This window comes from Lolium rigidum, chromosome 1 (genome assembly GCF_022539505.1).
Source record: "Lolium rigidum isolate FL_2022 chromosome 1, APGP_CSIRO_Lrig_0.1, whole genome shotgun sequence".
Classification (NCBI taxonomy): domain Eukaryota; kingdom Viridiplantae; phylum Streptophyta; class Magnoliopsida; order Poales; family Poaceae; genus Lolium; species Lolium rigidum.
Genome location: NC_061508.1, coordinates 321,952,925 through 321,971,275, shown reverse-complemented (window position 1 = coordinate 321,971,275; position 18,351 = coordinate 321,952,925). Strand labels below are relative to the sequence as shown.

The following is an 18,351-nucleotide window of genomic DNA, read 5'->3' as shown; positions in this document are numbered from 1 at the left end:
TGAATCCTTCATCAAAACTCGCTCGTCAACACCTTCTGCTCCTCGTTGGGATCGACATTCTTACTTATCGAAGATACTACGATACACCCCCTATACTTGTGGGTCATCAGTATGCATAATGAGGCACGGCCATGAACTTGGCAAACGCAGGTCTGCCGAGGATGGCGTGGTACTGAGATTCCCAGTCGACTACTTCGAACTCAATCCTTTCTTTCCTGAAATTACTGGGCGTGCCGAAGACTACGTCCAATGATGTTTTTCCAGCGAGTAGGCGGGTCGAGTCGGTATAATGCCGTGGAACCCCGTGTCGGATTCTTTTAGCATGTCGACCGTTAAACCCATTGCCCTCATTGTGCTTGGCCAATAGCGAGTTTAAGCCGCTTCCACCATCCATAAATACTTTGCCCATATTGTATCCTCCAATCCGTGCTTCCGGGACGAGGGCCGCGTGGCCGGGCCTTGGGACGGCCTTCGGGTGATCCGCCTCGCTGAAGGTGATGCTCGATCGACCAATCAATAAAATCCGGCGTATCAACCATGGCAACTTCCGCGTATTTTACTTCTCGGGAGAACTTTTTGATTTCTCTTTTCGAAAAGCTAGTTTTGTGGATCATGTTGATCTGTCCACGCGATCGTTGGGAATGCCTCGACTGGTTCGTACTCGCTTTTTTCCATTGGCTCGTATGGTTCTGGTACATATGGCTCTGGCTGATGACCATAGGACCTCACTTTCTCTTCCATTATGCGAACTCTTGATGTGGCTTCGGCTCTAAGATCGTCGCAGAACTGCCGAATCTCAAGGAAGTGTCGGCAGTTCCTTAACAGATGGCTGGACTTTTCCCGACCATCCTTAGGATCAAAATAAGAGTGGAGATAACACGGTGCTTCAAGCTGCTCCGTAGGCGAGAGGTGTGGAGAACGGGTGCGTCCTACGATTGATGACATGTCATAGCATCGAGGGTGGGGCTGCTGTTTGGCCTTCCTCTTCACGGTGCGAACTCCTTCGTCTCTTCCTTTGTCCGGCCGCGGCGTCGAGATTTTCCCGATTGCTCTCTCGTATGCTTACGGGCGAAGCTTTTAGGGTTGCTTGCCGAAGGGACACCTTCTTGAGGCTCGGCCTTTGAGTGGGACGCGCCGGCCCCGGGGAGGCGGAGAAAACCTCCGAGTCGACGACGAAGTGGACGCCACCGAAACTGCTTCCGTGTTGCGAGACGTTGCCATAAAGTTCGGGTGAAGCTCTTCGCGGTGCGGCACAAATTCGAAGGATTCGCAGCGGATCGGGTCTCTTGACTTTGCTGGTGTCGGTGACTCGAGTAAGAACGCCGCGGACGTAACTGGTGCTGCCGATGACCTGCCTTGTGCCGACAGGGTTCCCACAGACGGCGCCAATTGTTGAGGGTACTCCTCGCCAATGCCCTCCGATAGGGGCTTAGGGTTGACGGAATCCTGTGGGCCGACACGAGACATCGGTTCACGGACAAGCGGGGAGAGCGATTTACCCGGGTTCGGGGCCCTCGATGAGGTAAAACCCTTACGTCCTGCTCGTCTGTTCTTGATTATGATGATAATGGGTTACAATGGGGTGCCGAATAGTTCGGCTGAGATCTCGTCGAGATGGCTGTTGCTAAGATGCCCTAGCTCTAAGCTTTCTCTAGCTAAGATGGCTAAGATTGATTGATTGTGTCCCTCGGCAGCCCCTCTCCTAGCCTTTATATAGGAGGCTAGGTCTCAAGAGGTCTCACCGAGTACGACTAGGTTTACAGTAGTTTTAGATCCGATCTTTCCTTGTTCGATCGGTTCCTTGTCTTGCCCGTCAAGGAACCTTCTGGTGCGTCGTCCTGGTGGCCCATCTCGCCTTCAGGTGTCTTCATGGGCCTCCAATTAGTCAATACAGGATAGGGTAATGTGGGTTACCCGAAGGGTAGTGCCCACGTCAACTGAGTCTGAAACAAACTCCACCGCTGACCCTTGTCAACTGTCTTGCAAGCATCATCTTGTACCCTCTTGAGTTGCATATTCAGCCCGCTCAATGGTACATCCTCCTCAACAGTCACAGTAGTGCTCTTGGTATCAGAGCCAGGTTTTCTCTCCCCAGTGACTGCCTCAACTAAAACAACATCCTCCACGGTAGTGTTAGAGCACACCACCGGCTTACTCAAGCTCGCAAACTTAAAGCTATGACGCAGAAACCGCTTGAAATCTGCCCAACTAGACCGTAGACCAATGATTCCCTTCACTGTTAGCGCATCACGGTACCAACCAGCCACATCATCATCGACACGCCGATATGCAATAGAAAATTCAGTTTGGCCACCAAATGTCTTATCAAACGCCTTGCATCGCTCAAAACCATCGTCAATGTGGGATTCCCAAAACTGAAATTCCGCCGGTGTCGCAGAGCTAGCCAACCTCCACTTGATGGTAGATGCATCGAAGTGCGAACCCGTCAAAATACTAAGGTAATCATGATAGACATCTTCCTTCCTATCTTCCATGCCACCAAAACGTGAAGAAACCATAGTTGTGCGCCAAACAAACAATCAGCAGAAAACAGCAAAAACAGACTCACGGCAGAGAATTCCTGTCGCGGCAGAGGAACTGGCAGAAATCCTGCCGCGGCAGAGAAAACTGTCAAAAAATCTGCGAGGGCGGCAGTGCCGGTGTGGCCGGCAGTGTCGGTGTGTCAAGGCCGGCAGTGCCGGTCTCCCGACGGAAATCTTCTTCTTCCTCGCGATTCCAAACTCGAAAATTCGCGATTCTGGCCGCAGAAACTGCCCGAAACAATGGCAAAACCTCACCCAAACAACTCCAAACTTCCTCCAACTCAACCTCTTTTGACCGAGAGCCAATCTCCTCCGATCTAGAGCCAACCTTCTCCGATGCAAACCGATCTAGATGCGATCGATCAACAAAACCTCGCCGTGAGCAACCCAGAAAACTGATACCACATGATAAGGGAGATCCAAGCCAATCCACCTAAGTTGATGCCCGATCTTTCACAGCGAGAACCTGGGGTAGTAAATCCTCCCAACAACGCGATGAACGCAGCCTGGAGAAGAGGGAACGAATCCAGCAAGCAACGGATCGATGAACGATACGCCTCAAACCTGAGCTAGACAATCCTTGATGAACACAAGAACCTTCGCAGCGGATAATATAGATAAACGGCAGCGCCGTACCCCGGAGGGATGATACACGTGAACACACGCAACTAGGTATAACCTAAACTTCAGACTAAACTTGTTCTTCCTCTAACCCTAGCCGCACCTCCACTTATATGAGGGGTGGGGTGGCCGGCCAGCCCCTAGTGGGCCTCTCTACCTTGGTTTGGACAGGCCCAAACCAAACTGACTCAATTTATTAAAAACCCTAATTGGCCCACATATGACCATTACATAAACTAGGATAAATAAGCTGGTGGAGTCCTGAATCTGGGCTCCACATAGGCCTCCATGCCCGTATCAGCTTACCTACAAATTGTGGTGCACATTCTTGTGATGTTAACAACTCCGATGGCTTAAAAACGATTTGCGGATTCAAAATCCTAATTTCAGCTATTGAGTTGCAGACATGCATAGGTAGCGAGCTACTTGTGGGCAACCATTAGTACTCTTGAGTTGTGCAAATTATTGCTAAAAGGTCATCTATGATTCTTAATTGGAGACTATCATTGAAATCCAAATATATCACTTTTAAGTTCTTGACATGGACTCATTACTACTAGATGAATTTTCATGAAAAACAATGAATGGATAGTAAGTGTTTGATAGTCTTGATCTATTGATGTGGGTGTCAATAAGATACTTCCTTGCTTAAGTTGCTTTTGACATGACTGCTCACACTTAACTTTGATGATAATAATTTTTCTAATGTTCCTTGGCATACTGAGAGTTAACTACATGAATTAGGATCATTGTTTCCACAACTAGTTATTCATTCTTATAGAATCTTTGTTGTGATTGTCTTGAGTTACCAAAGCTCGTGTTATATTCTTGGCACTTCTCGAACTATGCTAAGGTTTCGAATGGAAGAAGTGCCAGACTCATAAGGCTACAACTTGTAAGTGAAATTACCTTCTCGTTATTCTGGTTTAAACGCCAAATTCCTTATGGTTTTGATTTCTTGCGCGAGGATGATCAAGGATAAGCTTGGGGAAGTTGATGGCTGTGAAATACACCATTTTTTCTCACATTTAAACCCTTTGCTAAGTCAAGAAATTGACTAAATGTCTCTCTAAATGTGCCACAATGACCAATTCTTGCAAATATGTGCACTCCCTTCTCTTTTTGTATGGTGTGCAGGAAATTATGTTTTTATGGCAAATGTACCTGCAATTATTGAAGAAAATCTCGTCACAAATGCAGCAAAGTCAACCAGGAGATCGAAGTCGGCTCCAGAAGAAATAGCGGACATCGGTACGTGCAAGCTTCACCCATACCGTCCGCCCATACTGGGTGCCGGAGCACTCCTAAGGTCAACCCCTATAACTTTCGTGAAGGGGGCCAGTTGAGAAGGAGAGCCATTCGTCGCTGATGATGGTTAACAACAACGCCAAAAAGATCTTGATACGTTGGGACTCAAAGTGCAGATTGTTGTATCAGCAGAGTATTTTCCCCACAAGGGTGACTCAAGGAATTAAATCGAACTCTAGGGAAACTGAACAAAGAGTATTCTCTTATCTCTTCTTCTAGCAATCCTACAAGTAAAATAAAAGCCTTGTGTCCCCAACTCCACCATCATCCGGTAAGATGTTTTCACGTAAGTAAATAAGCATAAGTAAAAAATAAAGCGAGTAAAACTAGATGAAATAATGTAACTAAGTAAAAATTGTAAAGGGGTTGATTGTTTTTGGTGTTTTTGATGCAAATAAGAAAAATAAATATGTTTCTCAAAAAAAAAAAGAAAAATAAATATTTTTGTATTTTCGGATTAAAATAATGCTGCAAATAGAAAACAAGATAAAAGCAATATAAATGTGTTTCTTATGATAAAAAAATGGACCGGGTTCATGAGTTCACTTTACTATTCTCTCATTTAAGTTGTAGTGGACAAATAGTAATTCATCAATGAGTATGATGATGCAGAACAATACCATGAGTAAGATACGTATTCATATGAGCATCACGCCCTAACATAGAGATGATGCAACACATCTTTCTTATACTCCACAAGAAAGGAAAAACTCCATGCCATCTTGTATTAAGAATTAACAGAGTATAGCCATAAGTACTTTGACATGATGTTTGAATATCAAATATGCTACCTTGACCAAACAAGATCATCACTTTTGTCACGTGACGAACATAGCACATGCATTCATTTTATCCCTATTGAGGTAGCAAAAGAAAATGCAAAGCCATAATAGATCATGAATTTGTTGTCACTATTCAATCACTAAAACTATGCTACTCAATCTAATACACACATCATCCCACACACGCCCCTGCATAGATGTTGGTTCAGAACAAATACTTAAGAACGGGGTACATAATATGCATCTATCAATACATCTTACACATAATACAATCAGATCTCATAGCATAATATCATATAATTAATAAGGATCCACCACATAGGTAATACAAATATGACCATAATCATGTGAGGCAGCTCATATGACACTAAGAACTATGAAGAACATGAGAGATGATATGGGTGCTATCATCTCCTCTACATGCAAGTTTATCATGCCATGTTCTGATGCGTTGGAGGCGGAGCTGCATGCGTGCTTGGAGGGTCTAAACTTGGCTTTGGCAAGATCTTCTCTCCCGATCATTGTTGACACGGACTCGGCCCAGCTCATTGCTATGGTTACCGCTAGTGTTATCGATAGATCTCCCTACAACAATTTAGTTTCTGAGAATAAGTTTTTAGCTTCTCAAGATAGAGTTTGTTTTTTTTGTAAAAGTGGATCGTGGACAAGTTAGGGTGAGCCACGTTCTTGCAAATTTTGCAAGGACCGAGCGTAGAACTGTCACATGGCTAGGATCACGACGTGGGGTTGCTCTTTGGGAACTTGAGCTTGAGTCGCTTGTAAGCCCTACTGTTTAATGAATTCCATTTTTACCCGCAAAAAGAAAAACTCGACTGCTATGTAGCCTGACCTGATTAATAAAGTTCCTATTTATTATCTTGCAAAAGAAAAAAATTAAAGATGAAAACAACAGGTAGGATCTCTCGCGAGGTTTCTTAACGTCAACGGTGTTGGCAACGCGGCATCAAGCAAAGCAACGCCGCGTGGGTTCGAGCCAAACTCCACCAGTACCCAATCAATCCCATCAATCCCCCGTGTAGTACTACCAGCAGAAGTAAAATCCTTTTTTGAAATCGCTGCTGCTAGCTGCTACCCCGGCAGCGTCGCCACGTCGTAGGGTTTTACTACCTTTGCTTCTCCCAGCTGCCAAGGCAAGGCCCCGCGGCGACCGAGGTCAGTCGGGGGCCATGGAGATCGGGGCGGCGACCAGCTGCTCCAAGGAGCACCAGAAGATCTACTCCGACTGGTTCGCCTTCGCCGACTCAGGTCCGATCCCGGCCCCCCCTCCGATCCCCATTCCCCCTTCCGCCTGCTCCTCTCCCCGATTCGATTCGATCCCCTGACCTGCCCTGCTCTGCTCGCGCGCGCGCAGATGGCGACGGCCGCATCACGGGCCCCGACGCCATCAAGTTCTTCGGCATGTCCAGGCTCCCCCGCGCCGACCTCAAGCAGGTACCCTCTCCTCAATCTCCTGCTACTACTGTAGAGCTCTTATTACTCCGGTCTCTCTAACGTGCCGCGTCGCGTCTCTAGGTCTGGGCCATCGCGGACTCCAAGCGGCTCGGCTACCTCGGGTTCGGCGAGTTCGTCACCGCGATGCAGGTTCTCCTCGCCACTTCCACTTCACCATCCACCATCCTACTTCCGTGCCACCACTATATTCCTTGCTCTGTTAGTTAGTTTCCACTCCGTGACCAGTTTGCTGCGATTGTTGGCAGCTCGTCTCTCTGGCGCAAGCGGGGGATGAGATCACCCCGGACAGCATTAAGCGCGACGGTTGTTGCCACACACCGAATCAGCTCCCTTCAATTACGGCTCCATTTAATCGATGCTAATTTGTCCACACTGCTTGCTGACAGATCTAAGCAGCTTGAATCCTCCAGCGATGGAGGGTCTGGACACTCTGCTTGCGGTAAGTCTGTTATACCTCGGTGCAGCGTCTGTAGTATTTTCCGTGGTTACTTGCTTCATTCCACTGCTCTGTAAGTGCGATGGTAACGTCTTTTCAGAGGTCCAAGCATCTGGTGAAGAGGGTCGATCAGGCTGGTGATGGTAAGGAATGGACCTGTGAATAGCAAGTCGCACCGGTGAGAAATATATATGAAGCAACCGTTTGTGTTTGTGCAGGATTTCCTCAGGCACAAGGACCTTCGACGGACCATTGGTTCACCTCCAAGTCATCGAAGAAGGTAGTGTTCGTGTTCTTCCTTTTAAGTTGGCTTGTCGTTTCAAGCTCTTACAGAATATTAGCAAGCTTCGTTTCCAACATGTTCATTGTTCAATACTAGCATATAATTTTATTGTATAAATGAACCTTTTGAGAGTTAACACTGAGGTAGAATTTCGTCGTACATGAGTCACGGGGTGAGGTGAAGGGTTGACATGTATTTCAAAGCAACATTGAAAGGGTCGTGTTCATTTTGGGGTTTGAATGTAGTTATCTTCGTATAATACATACTCCCTCTGTTCAGTTTTAGTCGACGCAGGGACACAAGACAAATGAACTAGCATCGACTAACTTTGACGAATTTTTGATGTTTTGACTAACATAAAAGGAAGGTTTGACAAAATAGGGAAGTTCCTTCTCGTGTCAATGATTGTCTAACAAGGGATGAAGGCATCAATCTCAAATCATTTAGCTAGTGCAGCTCTGCTGTACCCAACCAAGTGCTACAAGAACATAATCTTTTATGTGTACATCATTGTCGTAATGAAGCCTGGTTCATTTTAAGGGAATTCCCTATTCATTTCAGTAGAGCTTCAGTTAATGAACTTAGACACAAAAAGTTACACTTAATTTTGCTAAACAGAACCTCACTACAGAGCATATGCTAGAAACCCTTTGAATGATCATGATTTATGAACTAATAAAGCATTTTGTACTTTTGTTTCTGTTGCGCAATATTAGACGTTGCAGACTTGCATGCCATTAAGTTAAAAAGTACGGCCTTGTCGCAATCAAGCAATTGTCTGTCAAATGATGGTAATTTCCTCAGTGACACATGTGTCATTCATGCTGACCTTGTTTATTGTGTTTTCAACACAGATACCTCTGACTGCTGTTACTTCTGTCATTGATGGTTTAAAAAGACTATACATCGAAAAATTGAAGCCTTTGGAAGTTGCATACAAATTCAACGATTTTGTGTCCCCATTACTGGTAAATAAATACTTGTAATTTCCATATCTGGTCTCTATACGAGTTACAGATGACTACTTCAGTTGCTTTGTGGCATTACCTTAAAAGTAAGCTACTTGAGTACAAAATAATATTATCCTTTTGCAGACAAACAGTGATTTTGATGCAAAGCCGATGGTTATGCTCTTAGGTCAATATTCAACGGGGAAAACTACTTTCATCAAGCATCTGCTAAAAACGAGCTATCCAGGTATTTGCTGGAAATACATGGATCTTTAGTTTCTGGGTTTAATTTAATTACATGCCATGAGACAAACTGACAATTAATCTTCTGCTTTGCACTTCTACAGGTGCCCATATTGGACCAGAGCCAACAACCGACAGATTTGTTGTTGTCATGGTAAACTTTATGCATTCTTATTTATTTTTATTTGTAGCAATACTAGGTGGACCAAAATTTATTACCCCCAGATATGATTTCTGAAGTAAGTTAATTGAAATGCACAATACATGGTTAGTCGAACACTGGAGTACAACCCTTCATGCGTTAGTGGACAATTGCTGTTAAATTTTTGTATGTCGCCATTGATTGTGTGTTGGTGACTTTTGAGAATAGTGTTACTTATCTAGCTCATGAATTTAGCACAGTACTGCATTGATTGGAATTCTCCCCCTTTTGTGAAACTTTCCTCTTGATCACCAAGCTATAGGTATTGTTTGGAGTGTGTCTTCTGTAATGGCTGCTGGTTTGTACTTATTCCTGCTTATGGAGCTTGTAGCTGAGGTTAAACGTCCACTGTCAATCTGTTTTTATTTCCATTGTTGGGGCTTAGATCAGATGTTCGTGCAATTTAAACAACTTGCACTGTCCACATGCCCAGCTAGTATATTAATGTACAGTGCTTTACCTATATTTGTCACTGTTAGTTGCTTCAGTAGCCCGTTAACTATTTTCCCTCTTACCAGTCAGGACCTGATGAACGGACTATTCCTGGGAATACTTTAGCTGTTCAAGCAGATATGCCTTTTAGTGGTCTTACAACATTTGGGACTTCGTTTTTATCCAAGTTCGAATGCTCTCAGATGCCACATCCGGTAAGATTTTGTTTTGATGCATCTAGGAGAGACATGGTTATGTAGAAACTGATACCTAACTTGTACGTTGAAGCTACTGGAGCATATCACGTTTGTCGACACACCTGGTGTTCTTTCTGGTGAAAAGCAACGGACACAGCGCAGCTACGAATTCACTGGTGTTACATCATGGTTTGCTGCCAAGTGTGACCTCATTCTTCTTCTATTTGATCCTCACAAGCTTGATATCAGTGATGAGTTTAAACGTGTCATCGGATCTCTACGTGGGCATGATGACAAAATACGTGTAGTTCTAAACAAGGCAGACCAAATTGACACACAACAGGTAGAGTCATTCATTGTTCTCTCTTCATGAGTTGTGATGTTTATGCTTTGTTTTCTGTACGTAACAGTATTTTCCCTGCAGCTTATGAGAGTGTATGGTGCACTTATGTGGTCTCTTGGTAAAGTATTGAATACCCCTGAGGTGTCACGCGTTTATATTGGGTAACCACCCATGCCCTCATCTACTTTGTCTCACTCATATAGTCCTATCTATTGTATTTTGCTACAGATTACCGCCGACTTAAAATCTTATCAAAATCTAGATTGAATACTATTAGAAGTGCCATAGTTGTGTTCGTTTACCTCAGAGAAGTGTGTGGCGTACTTTGATCTTAACTTAAGCAACAATATCTGAATCTTGTGTTTGTAAAATGGTAATTACTGGATCGCCCCAGCATGTTGGCACAGTGAACTCACTTCAGAATTGAATGCAGATCATTCAATGACAAACCAGTAAAGGAATCAGCTGTTGGTCCTATCGGAAAGGAACTGTTTGAGAAAGAGCAGGATGATCTTCTTTCTGATCTAAAAGATATACCAAAGAAAGCTTGTGACCGCCGAGTAAGATTTTTCACCGTTGTGTTCTTTTTAAGTCCTGGTCTCCTGTTTTTTCACAAATTAACCCCATCGGTATACATGTACAGATCAATGAATTCGTGAAACGTGCTAGAGCTGCCAAGATACATGCTTATATAATTGGCCATCTAAAGAACCAGATGCCTACGATGATGGGGAAAGCTAAAGCTCAACAACGACTTATAGACAATTTGGAGGATGAGTTTGCAAAGGTATGTATTTGCTCGCACCTTTAACTTCCTAGCCAGTCCAGAACAAATGTAGATTGACAGGACATTGTGATCCTTGCTTATGAGTTCATATCAGAAGGTCTTTATCCAGGTGCTTGGTCTTGTTATATTGGCATTGCACCATGTTATTACTTGCTAAGCCACCATTGGCTTGATAATTAGTACAGTTTTAACTTGTGTTCTGCTAATTTAGAAGTTCTATAGTGGTGGCAGTAAGAGCTAATAGTGTTTTTGCTGACTGTCTGAACTTCTGCTTTCACGCACTCAGTTTGTAATCTTAGTGCCGGACTAATAACTGTGTCTGTTGGTACAGGTGCAAAGGGAACATCATCTTCCAGCAGGAGATTTCCCTTTCGTTGACCACTTCAGAGATGTGTTGGGTGGCTACAGCATCGACAAGTTTGAGAAGGTCAAGCCCAAGATGATCCAGGCGGTGGACGACATGCTCGGGTACGACATCCCGGAGCTTCTCAAGAACTTCAGGAACCCTTATGAGTGAAGACACATCTTGATTGGAAGATGGTATTGGTTTACACTAACACGTGAGGCGTGGATGGATGCTGTTTACCGTAGTGTTGAAATTTGTGGGGCAGCGCCAACATCGCCAGTGTTTCATGCGTCTTGGGGTATTTATTGCTACATTCTACCCATTGTTGTATAACTGTATTATGCATAAGAATCAGAAGCAATTGCTCAATTGTTCTCTGGACATCTGTCCTGCCGGATTGACAATTTGGCATGTAAAGAATGGAACGGCAGGTGGTGGTGCATTTTTTCGAACTTCCAATGAGTATCTATGCGTTTCTGAGGAACATCTTAAATTCTTGTTGGTGCGATCCAGTCAATTAACTACTACCTCCGATTCAAGGAATAAGGCGTCCTCGTTTTACGTGTTTTTCGTTTGACTAAGAATTACTTCAAATATATAATTTTTTTTTGTATGAAATAACATCATTAGAAAGTGCTTTTCAATACGAATCCAATGATACTAATTACATAAAATATAACCAAAATTTTATTGTTCAATTTTTATGGTCAAAGTTCGTCTTGGAATACACGTGCGCCTTATTTCTTGGGACGGAGGTAGTACCTGTGAAGAATAGTGGACCACTTTGAGAGGTGTTTTTCTGAGAGGTTTCTGAGGAACATCTTGAATTCCTGTTGGTGCGATCCAGTCAACTAACTACCTGTGAAGAATAGTGGACCACTTTGAGAGGTGTTTTTCTGAGTAGCAGCCACCTGTTTCGCTATATGTGGTAGCAGTATTAATTTCATTTTGGCATATTAGAGATCAACTTTCATGGCAACAGTTTGGGGCCAAAGCCAACTTTCTGTTATTGGAGTTTTTCTATAACGAGCGATGCGTAGAGGTCCTTCATCACACTGTAGAAGTTAAATGCGGCTTGATATTATTCATTTTGGAGTAGTATTTTGCTTTTGGCAACTGTTGGTTTTTTCTGCCACAGGAAGAGTGGGTCAATAGATTTGTAGGATTTCAATCATAGGAGTTTTCCAAGAGTGTATGTGGTTAAGAGGAATGAATACTTGAAAACTTCTATGGATTGTCTTCATATACTAAATTTTCATATAATATCTGTAAGATCATGGCCAGGGTGCTACCGGGACACTTTCCTTCATCCCGGCCCTAATTAACTACCCCTCCCTCTTGACAAGGCAGCCTCGTGGCGTTGCCTTGGTCTCGAGCTTGCCACCGCCAAACACGAAGAAGAAAGGAAGCAAATGAGAGAATATTAGGTGAGAAATTCTAATCATTAGTAAAATAGGGAAGGATCACTTGTGTGTCCCAACTCATACCCCATAGTTCATTTTCATATTTCTTTTTCCATTTTTGCTCAAAATTTGAAATATAAATACCCACATCTGTTAGGATACCAATGTTGCTGGTGAATTTAGTCCCACCTCGCTAGTTGAAATGGTGGAGTAGTCATCCTCCGTTTTTTTCAGATGGAGAGGGCTTTCCGCCCATGGTCGACATGAGTGTGTGGAGTTAAGCCCATGAAGCTAACAAAATCCCACATGAAAACCTTGGCAAACCCCCTTTTATATGTTGCAAAATTATACTGTAAACCAGTAGTAGCTCAAAAGGGAAACAAGAAAACACAAACCAGCAAAGGCAGGTAGTACGAGTCACGAGGTCAAAAACAAGTCGCCTAACTAAACCGACACTACGGCCGTAAGTCAAACGCTGCTGGCAGCCTGGCGCAAACCGGGAGCCTCGCCGACGCCTGCTTTAGCATCCGCGTCAATGATTGTAAACGTGACGAAAAAAAACCCGGTACCACCGTAGTAGCTCAAAAAACAGTACTACACAAAATTAGGCAGGAAAAAATAGTTTAAAACTGCAGAGAGAGAGGAAAAAATAGTTTAAAACCGTAGAGCGAGGAGGAAGGAGGAAATGACAAGGCGTCGCCGAACACGCGCAGAAACCCTGGCGACCCGCGCGGCCGGCCCGGTCCAACCCGACCCGTTCCTCCCTTCTTCCGCCGCGGGTCGCCCTCGTCCTCCGCTCCACGCTTCCGTCCCCGTCCGGCACCAAACCTATCCCCTCCCTTTCTTCCCTTTCCACACTGACCAACGATAGCTGAGCACCGCACCGCACCCGCACTTTCGTGCACCGCACTTCACCCACCACCCACCTCACCCCCGTGTTCCCCCTTCCTTCAAAACCATCCACCGGCGACCGATTACGATCGGTTGAATCGATTCACGGGACGCTGGCGGCGGCTGAAGCAGCAGGAGCCCAGATCCGGCGGCGATGATGAAGTCGCTGCTGCCGCAGAGCCAGCTGCGGCGCTCGGCGGCGGCCTCCTCCGCGGCCCGCTCCTCCGCCGGCGGCGCCGAGGCCCCGCCGGCCTCCGACGGCGCCGCGAAATCCAGCTCCTCCTCCACCTTCTGGTTCCTGCTCCACGCGCTCTGCTGCCTAATCTCGCTCTTCCTCGGCTTCCGCTTCTCGCGCCTCCTCTTCTTCCTGCTCTTCTCCAGCAGCGCGCTCTACGCCGCCTCCAACACCAAGCCCTCCTCCTCCGCGGTCCTCCGCGCCATCACCACCACCACCACCACAACCACCACCACCACCACCACCACCAACACCTTCACGCTCTCCTTCAACCCCTCCACCCCCCCACCCCCCTCCACCCTCACCACCACCAACCTCACCGCCCTCGACGAGGCCACGCAGAGCCACGTCGTGGTCGGCCGCCACGGGATCCGGATCCGGCCCTGGCCGCACCCGGACCCCGTCGAGGTCATGCGCGCGCACCGCATCATGGACCGCGTGCAGGAGGAGCAGCGCCGATGGTACGGCGTCCGCGAGCCGCGCCACGTGCTCGCCGTCACCCCGACCTACGCCCGCGCCTTCCAGGCGCTCCACCTCACCGGCCTCCTCCACTCGCTCCGCAACGTCCCCTACCCGCTCACCTGGATCGTCGTCGAGGCCGGCGGCGTCACCAACGCCACCGCGGACCTCCTCGCCCGCTCCGGCCTCACCGTCGTCCACGTCCCCTTCCCCGACCGCATGCCCCTCGACTGGGCCGAGCGCCACACCACCGAGAACCGCATGCGACTACACGCCCTACGGTATTTCCTTACTTCCTCTCATAGCTTGCCTTGTAACAAACAGAGAGTAACTCGACTTCTACAGGGTGATCCGGGAGCGGAAGATGGACGGAGTGGTGATCTTCGCGGACGACAGCAACGTGCACAGCATGGAGCTCTTCGACGAGGCGCAGAAGGTGCAGTGGATGGCCGCCGTCTCCCTCGGCATCCTCGCCCACACCGGCGCCGCCGAGCAGCCGCGCCTCACCGAGGAGGACAGGAAGGGCATGCCGCTGCCGGTGCAGGGCCCCGCCTGCAACGCGTCGGGGCAGCTGGCCGGCTGGCACACCTTCAACACGCTGCCATTCTCCGGGAAGACCGCCGCCGTGGTCGGCGAGGCCGCGCCCGTGCTGCCCAGGGGCCTCGAGTGGGCCGGCTTCGTCATCAACTCCAGGATGCTGTGGAAGGAGGCCGAGGGCAAGCCTGACTGGGTCAAGGACCTTGATGCTGTGGGGGAGAATGGGGAGGAGATTGAGAACCCGCTCACTCTGCTGAATGATGCGTCGTTTGTTGAGCCGCTGGGGAACTGTGGGAAGAAGATCCTGTTGTGGTGGCTCCGTGTTGAAGCCCGCGCCGACAGCAAGTTTCCAGCGGGGTAAGAATATATTTGTTTTAGGCCTTCTCATTATGTTTTACTATCCAATTTAACTACCCTGCCCCTGCTTACGTTTTGCTGGCCATTTGATTGCACTGCTTTCTGAATAGAAAGTATCATGATGTTTTGTATAGCACACTTATCATTTTCCCATGTTATTGAAAAAAGAACTCTCACCTTTTGCCCAATATGTTAAAACACCTCTCAGATCACAGAGAACACCCTCTGTTAATTAAGCCTGACCGGTCATACAACCTGCTACCCAATCTCAGGCTCTCAGCCTTTGTAGGGTAAACCCAACTATTTATCAGTCACTGAAATACTGTGCTTGGTTGTAAAATTGATGGTGAGGAAGAGCTCTATAGGTGTGGCAACAGCCATTTTCTCCTTTGGTTATTGTCTATTGTATTTGTTTTGCTACTTTATACTTACAAATCTAGTACTTATTTGCAAAATCGTTTTCTTAGTTTGCCATAACGTCCATACTGATTTGACATGGCGTCTACTAATTTAAGTACCTCATGTTGATACACCACTTTGCCTCTTTGTCTAGCAATGGAATTTTGTACAAGATCAATTGCTCGAATATCTGTATCAATTAGCTTGTCTTTAGAGTTGGGTTTCTGTTAAATTCTATAGTTAAATCTTTGAACCTTATGTTAATAGAGATATTGATAAACTGGTGTTTGAGAAGTGGTAGCATTGGCCTATCTATACCGGTGTATCTTGGACAACCAGATAGTTAATTTTGTGCTATTGCCTAGGCTCCAGAATTTTCCTGGCTCGACCATTGGCCATATTTAGTATGGTTGCATTGGGCTGAGTGGTGTTGATCCCATCACATGTGAATTTGGTTCATGAAAATTCTTTAAGATCTCAATTAGAAGTCAATTAGAAGTCCATTGACTGTCTGGTTGAAGATTTGCATTGTGGTCTTGGATTTCTTGTGTGGTTTACACTTTCACTTGTAATACTGTTAAGGTAATCAACGGGACCATTTTACTTAGCTTTCATTTTCGTATTAATTTTAAAATTGAAACACTAATTCTGGTCTGCAAAGGAAATAGATTCTGATATACACTCCAAATAGAACAGAGGTTGTTTCTCTTTCCATGAATGTCTCTTTACATTTAATGCTATACTATTTTTGTTATTCCACTTCATTGAAAGTGCTGAAGTAACGAACTTAGGTTGACCCAACAGACGACAGTTCTATTAAGTATACCTGTAAATGGACATGTCCGTGGCGTTCCACCAAGTGCCGCTCGTGCCCTTTTAAATTGAACGGGATTTTTCAGCTTGTCCATTTACTCCCGTCACGGTAAGCGGCTGGACGGTTGCCCGCTACGCAGCTGACGAAAGTACACAAGCACGCGGCTGACAAAATCTCCGTAGGAATATACTCCGTAGGATACGATGTTGGCTGGCCTGGACACTGAGCTGGACAGGCCGACGCGCCTGGCCCCGTCTGTGGCGCCGCCCTCGGAGCTGAAGAAGGAGAAGTGCTCCGACCAGTCGAGATCGCACGCCAGCGGGAGCGGTATGGCCGGCATCTCCAGCGCCTCGCTCCCCGACGGCTGCGGCTGCCCGCCTCCGCCGTCCCTTCCATGCCCGAAACCTACGCCGAGGAAATTAGCCTGCGGCCTTGTGGTGAGATCACGCCACACCGGAGCATTCCCCTCCGGCTGCTGACTGCTACTCCTCCTCCGCCCGATTCAGTTGCGACTACGCCGCTGGGCGGGCACTGCTCACCCACCGCGACGCCCGGCCGCGCGAGACAGGGGACCAGGGCGGCCCAGCGAGGAGTGCCTGCAGGCCAGGAGCGGAGCAGGAGGGTGAGCGGGGGGATGGGGCAGCGGCGGACTCCATCGCCATGGAGGGGTCAGGAGCGGCGTGACGGCGGTAGCGAGGATCCGTGAATGGCCGCCACGATTATTTTTTTTTTACCGGGTGTCTACTTAGCAAGGTAGATGGGCTTGGGCTGGCGGCGCCGTGGCCTGCCGTTTCCATTTACAGGTATACTATTAAGTAGCATCTGTGTGTGTGTTGGACGCATTAATCTGCAGCCACCCCCACTTGTCCCTTTGGTGGGCATTAGAGCCAACGTAGTACTCCGTCTGCCCATAAAAGGATGTCTCAGCTTTGTCTAAATTTGCATGTATCTACACACTAAAACACGTATATATTTTAACAAAGTTAAGACATCTTGTTATGAACAGAGGTAGTAATATTTGATAACTGCAGTCTATTTCTGTTTTTATGTAACTATTTGAGATTGATCTGTTCTGCTGGCATGATGCCACTGCCACATGGCAATTTGATGACAAAGAAGTATTAATATTTTGTTGCCATGAAGTGTGTTTGAATTTTGGACGCAAGTGTTTTCATGTAATTGTGCATGGTATAATTACATGGTTTAAGAACATGTCCTTAAATTACTTAAAGAAAAAAATAACCCATTCATCATGTGAGTCTGTTTTAAAATTCATCTTCTCCCTCCGTAGAAACATGAAAACAGTAAAAGGTTTTCACAGATACTCTTGATTTCATTGCAGTCAAACATAATATTCTGCTACCTATAAGACTTTTTGCTCATAATTTTTTCTTCTCGTCCATATGAAGCATGTTGAAGTTTCCTTCTTAAGCTGTAATAACTTGAGTTCTTCCTTTGCAGTTGGGTAATTGAGCCACCTTTGGAAGTTGTCATTCCTGCCAAGCGCACGCCGTGGCCAGAAACCACCACCGAAGTTTCATCGGAGCAGCTAGAGGGCAAGCAAGAGCAGGAGGATAGGCGGCTGTCACGAACCAACCGATCAGCTAGGCCCCGAAGCACCACCACTAAACGGAAGGGGGGTGACGTTCAGAACTGAGGCAGGATGAACAGACCATGTAATGTACATCTCACATTATCTTACATCCGCGGTACGTACAATAGGAAGCATATGTGGTTGACCCTTGTGGGTATTGTGTTTATTTTTTCTTACTGATGTTTTGCTCCGGTGGAAACGCCCCATGCTGGGACATGTCTTCCGTAGAAGGCTGATTCGGTATGGTATGTAGCTCTACTTGTTGTGCTGTAATATACACCGCAATCGCGTCAAGAAAATGGTGCTCTGCGCTCTGGAAATTCTGTATGCATCTTGACTTCTGAAGTTTCGTGTGATGATCACTGATCAGTGTCAGGCACAATTTTCCCCTTAGTCGGTGCGTTGTACTCGGCTGTATTGATTGGTATATTTGAAAAGTTGTTACTGTACTAGCTTCTTTATCCAAGTTGCTGCAGGTCGCCTGTGATCGTTTGCTGCACACAACCTACTGGAGCTAAGAATATGTAAATGCAAAATGTAGGACATACTGCTTAAGTGCTTATTATGCATGACTTCTAAGGTGATATTACTCCCACGGATCCCGTGTTTCAACCCGAGTGCAGAGGTGCATAGTTCTCCCACAGGCTAGATCACGACCGCGGGGCTCCAACGTTCCGTCCATCCATGTGATGGACAACGGGACATGGGTTTGGGAC

The 18,351-nt window shown here is 46.4% G+C and overlaps 2 protein-coding genes across 2 annotated transcripts; both read left to right on the top strand.

Annotated features, from left to right (window-relative positions):
* Positions 1–6,426: 6,426 nt before the first annotated feature.
* LOC124698619 (EH domain-containing protein 1-like) lies at positions 6,427–11,398 on the top strand. The gene is made up of 16 exons (XM_047231101.1): positions 6,427–6,520; positions 6,627–6,706; positions 6,788–6,856; positions 6,973–7,030; positions 7,114–7,166; positions 7,264–7,306; positions 7,382–7,443; positions 8,301–8,414; positions 8,541–8,643; positions 8,744–8,793; positions 9,360–9,488; positions 9,562–9,813; positions 9,895–9,974; positions 10,247–10,373; positions 10,457–10,600; positions 10,932–11,398. Exons 1-16 carry the CDS (start codon positions 6,442–6,444, stop codon positions 11,115–11,117), a joined length of 1,629 nt encoding a protein of 542 aa, XP_047087057.1. The 5' UTR covers positions 6,427–6,441; the 3' UTR covers positions 11,118–11,398.
* Positions 11,399–13,301: 1,903 nt separating this feature from the next.
* Positions 13,302–17,997, top strand: LOC124698607 (probable beta-1,4-xylosyltransferase IRX14). The gene is made up of 3 exons (XM_047231092.1): positions 13,302–14,215; positions 14,280–14,828; positions 17,503–17,997. The coding sequence occupies exons 1-3, from the start codon at positions 13,395–13,397 to the stop codon at positions 17,696–17,698; spliced, it is 1,566 nt and encodes a 521-aa protein (XP_047087048.1). The 5' UTR covers positions 13,302–13,394; the 3' UTR covers positions 17,699–17,997.
* Positions 17,998–18,351: the final 354 nt, after the last annotated feature.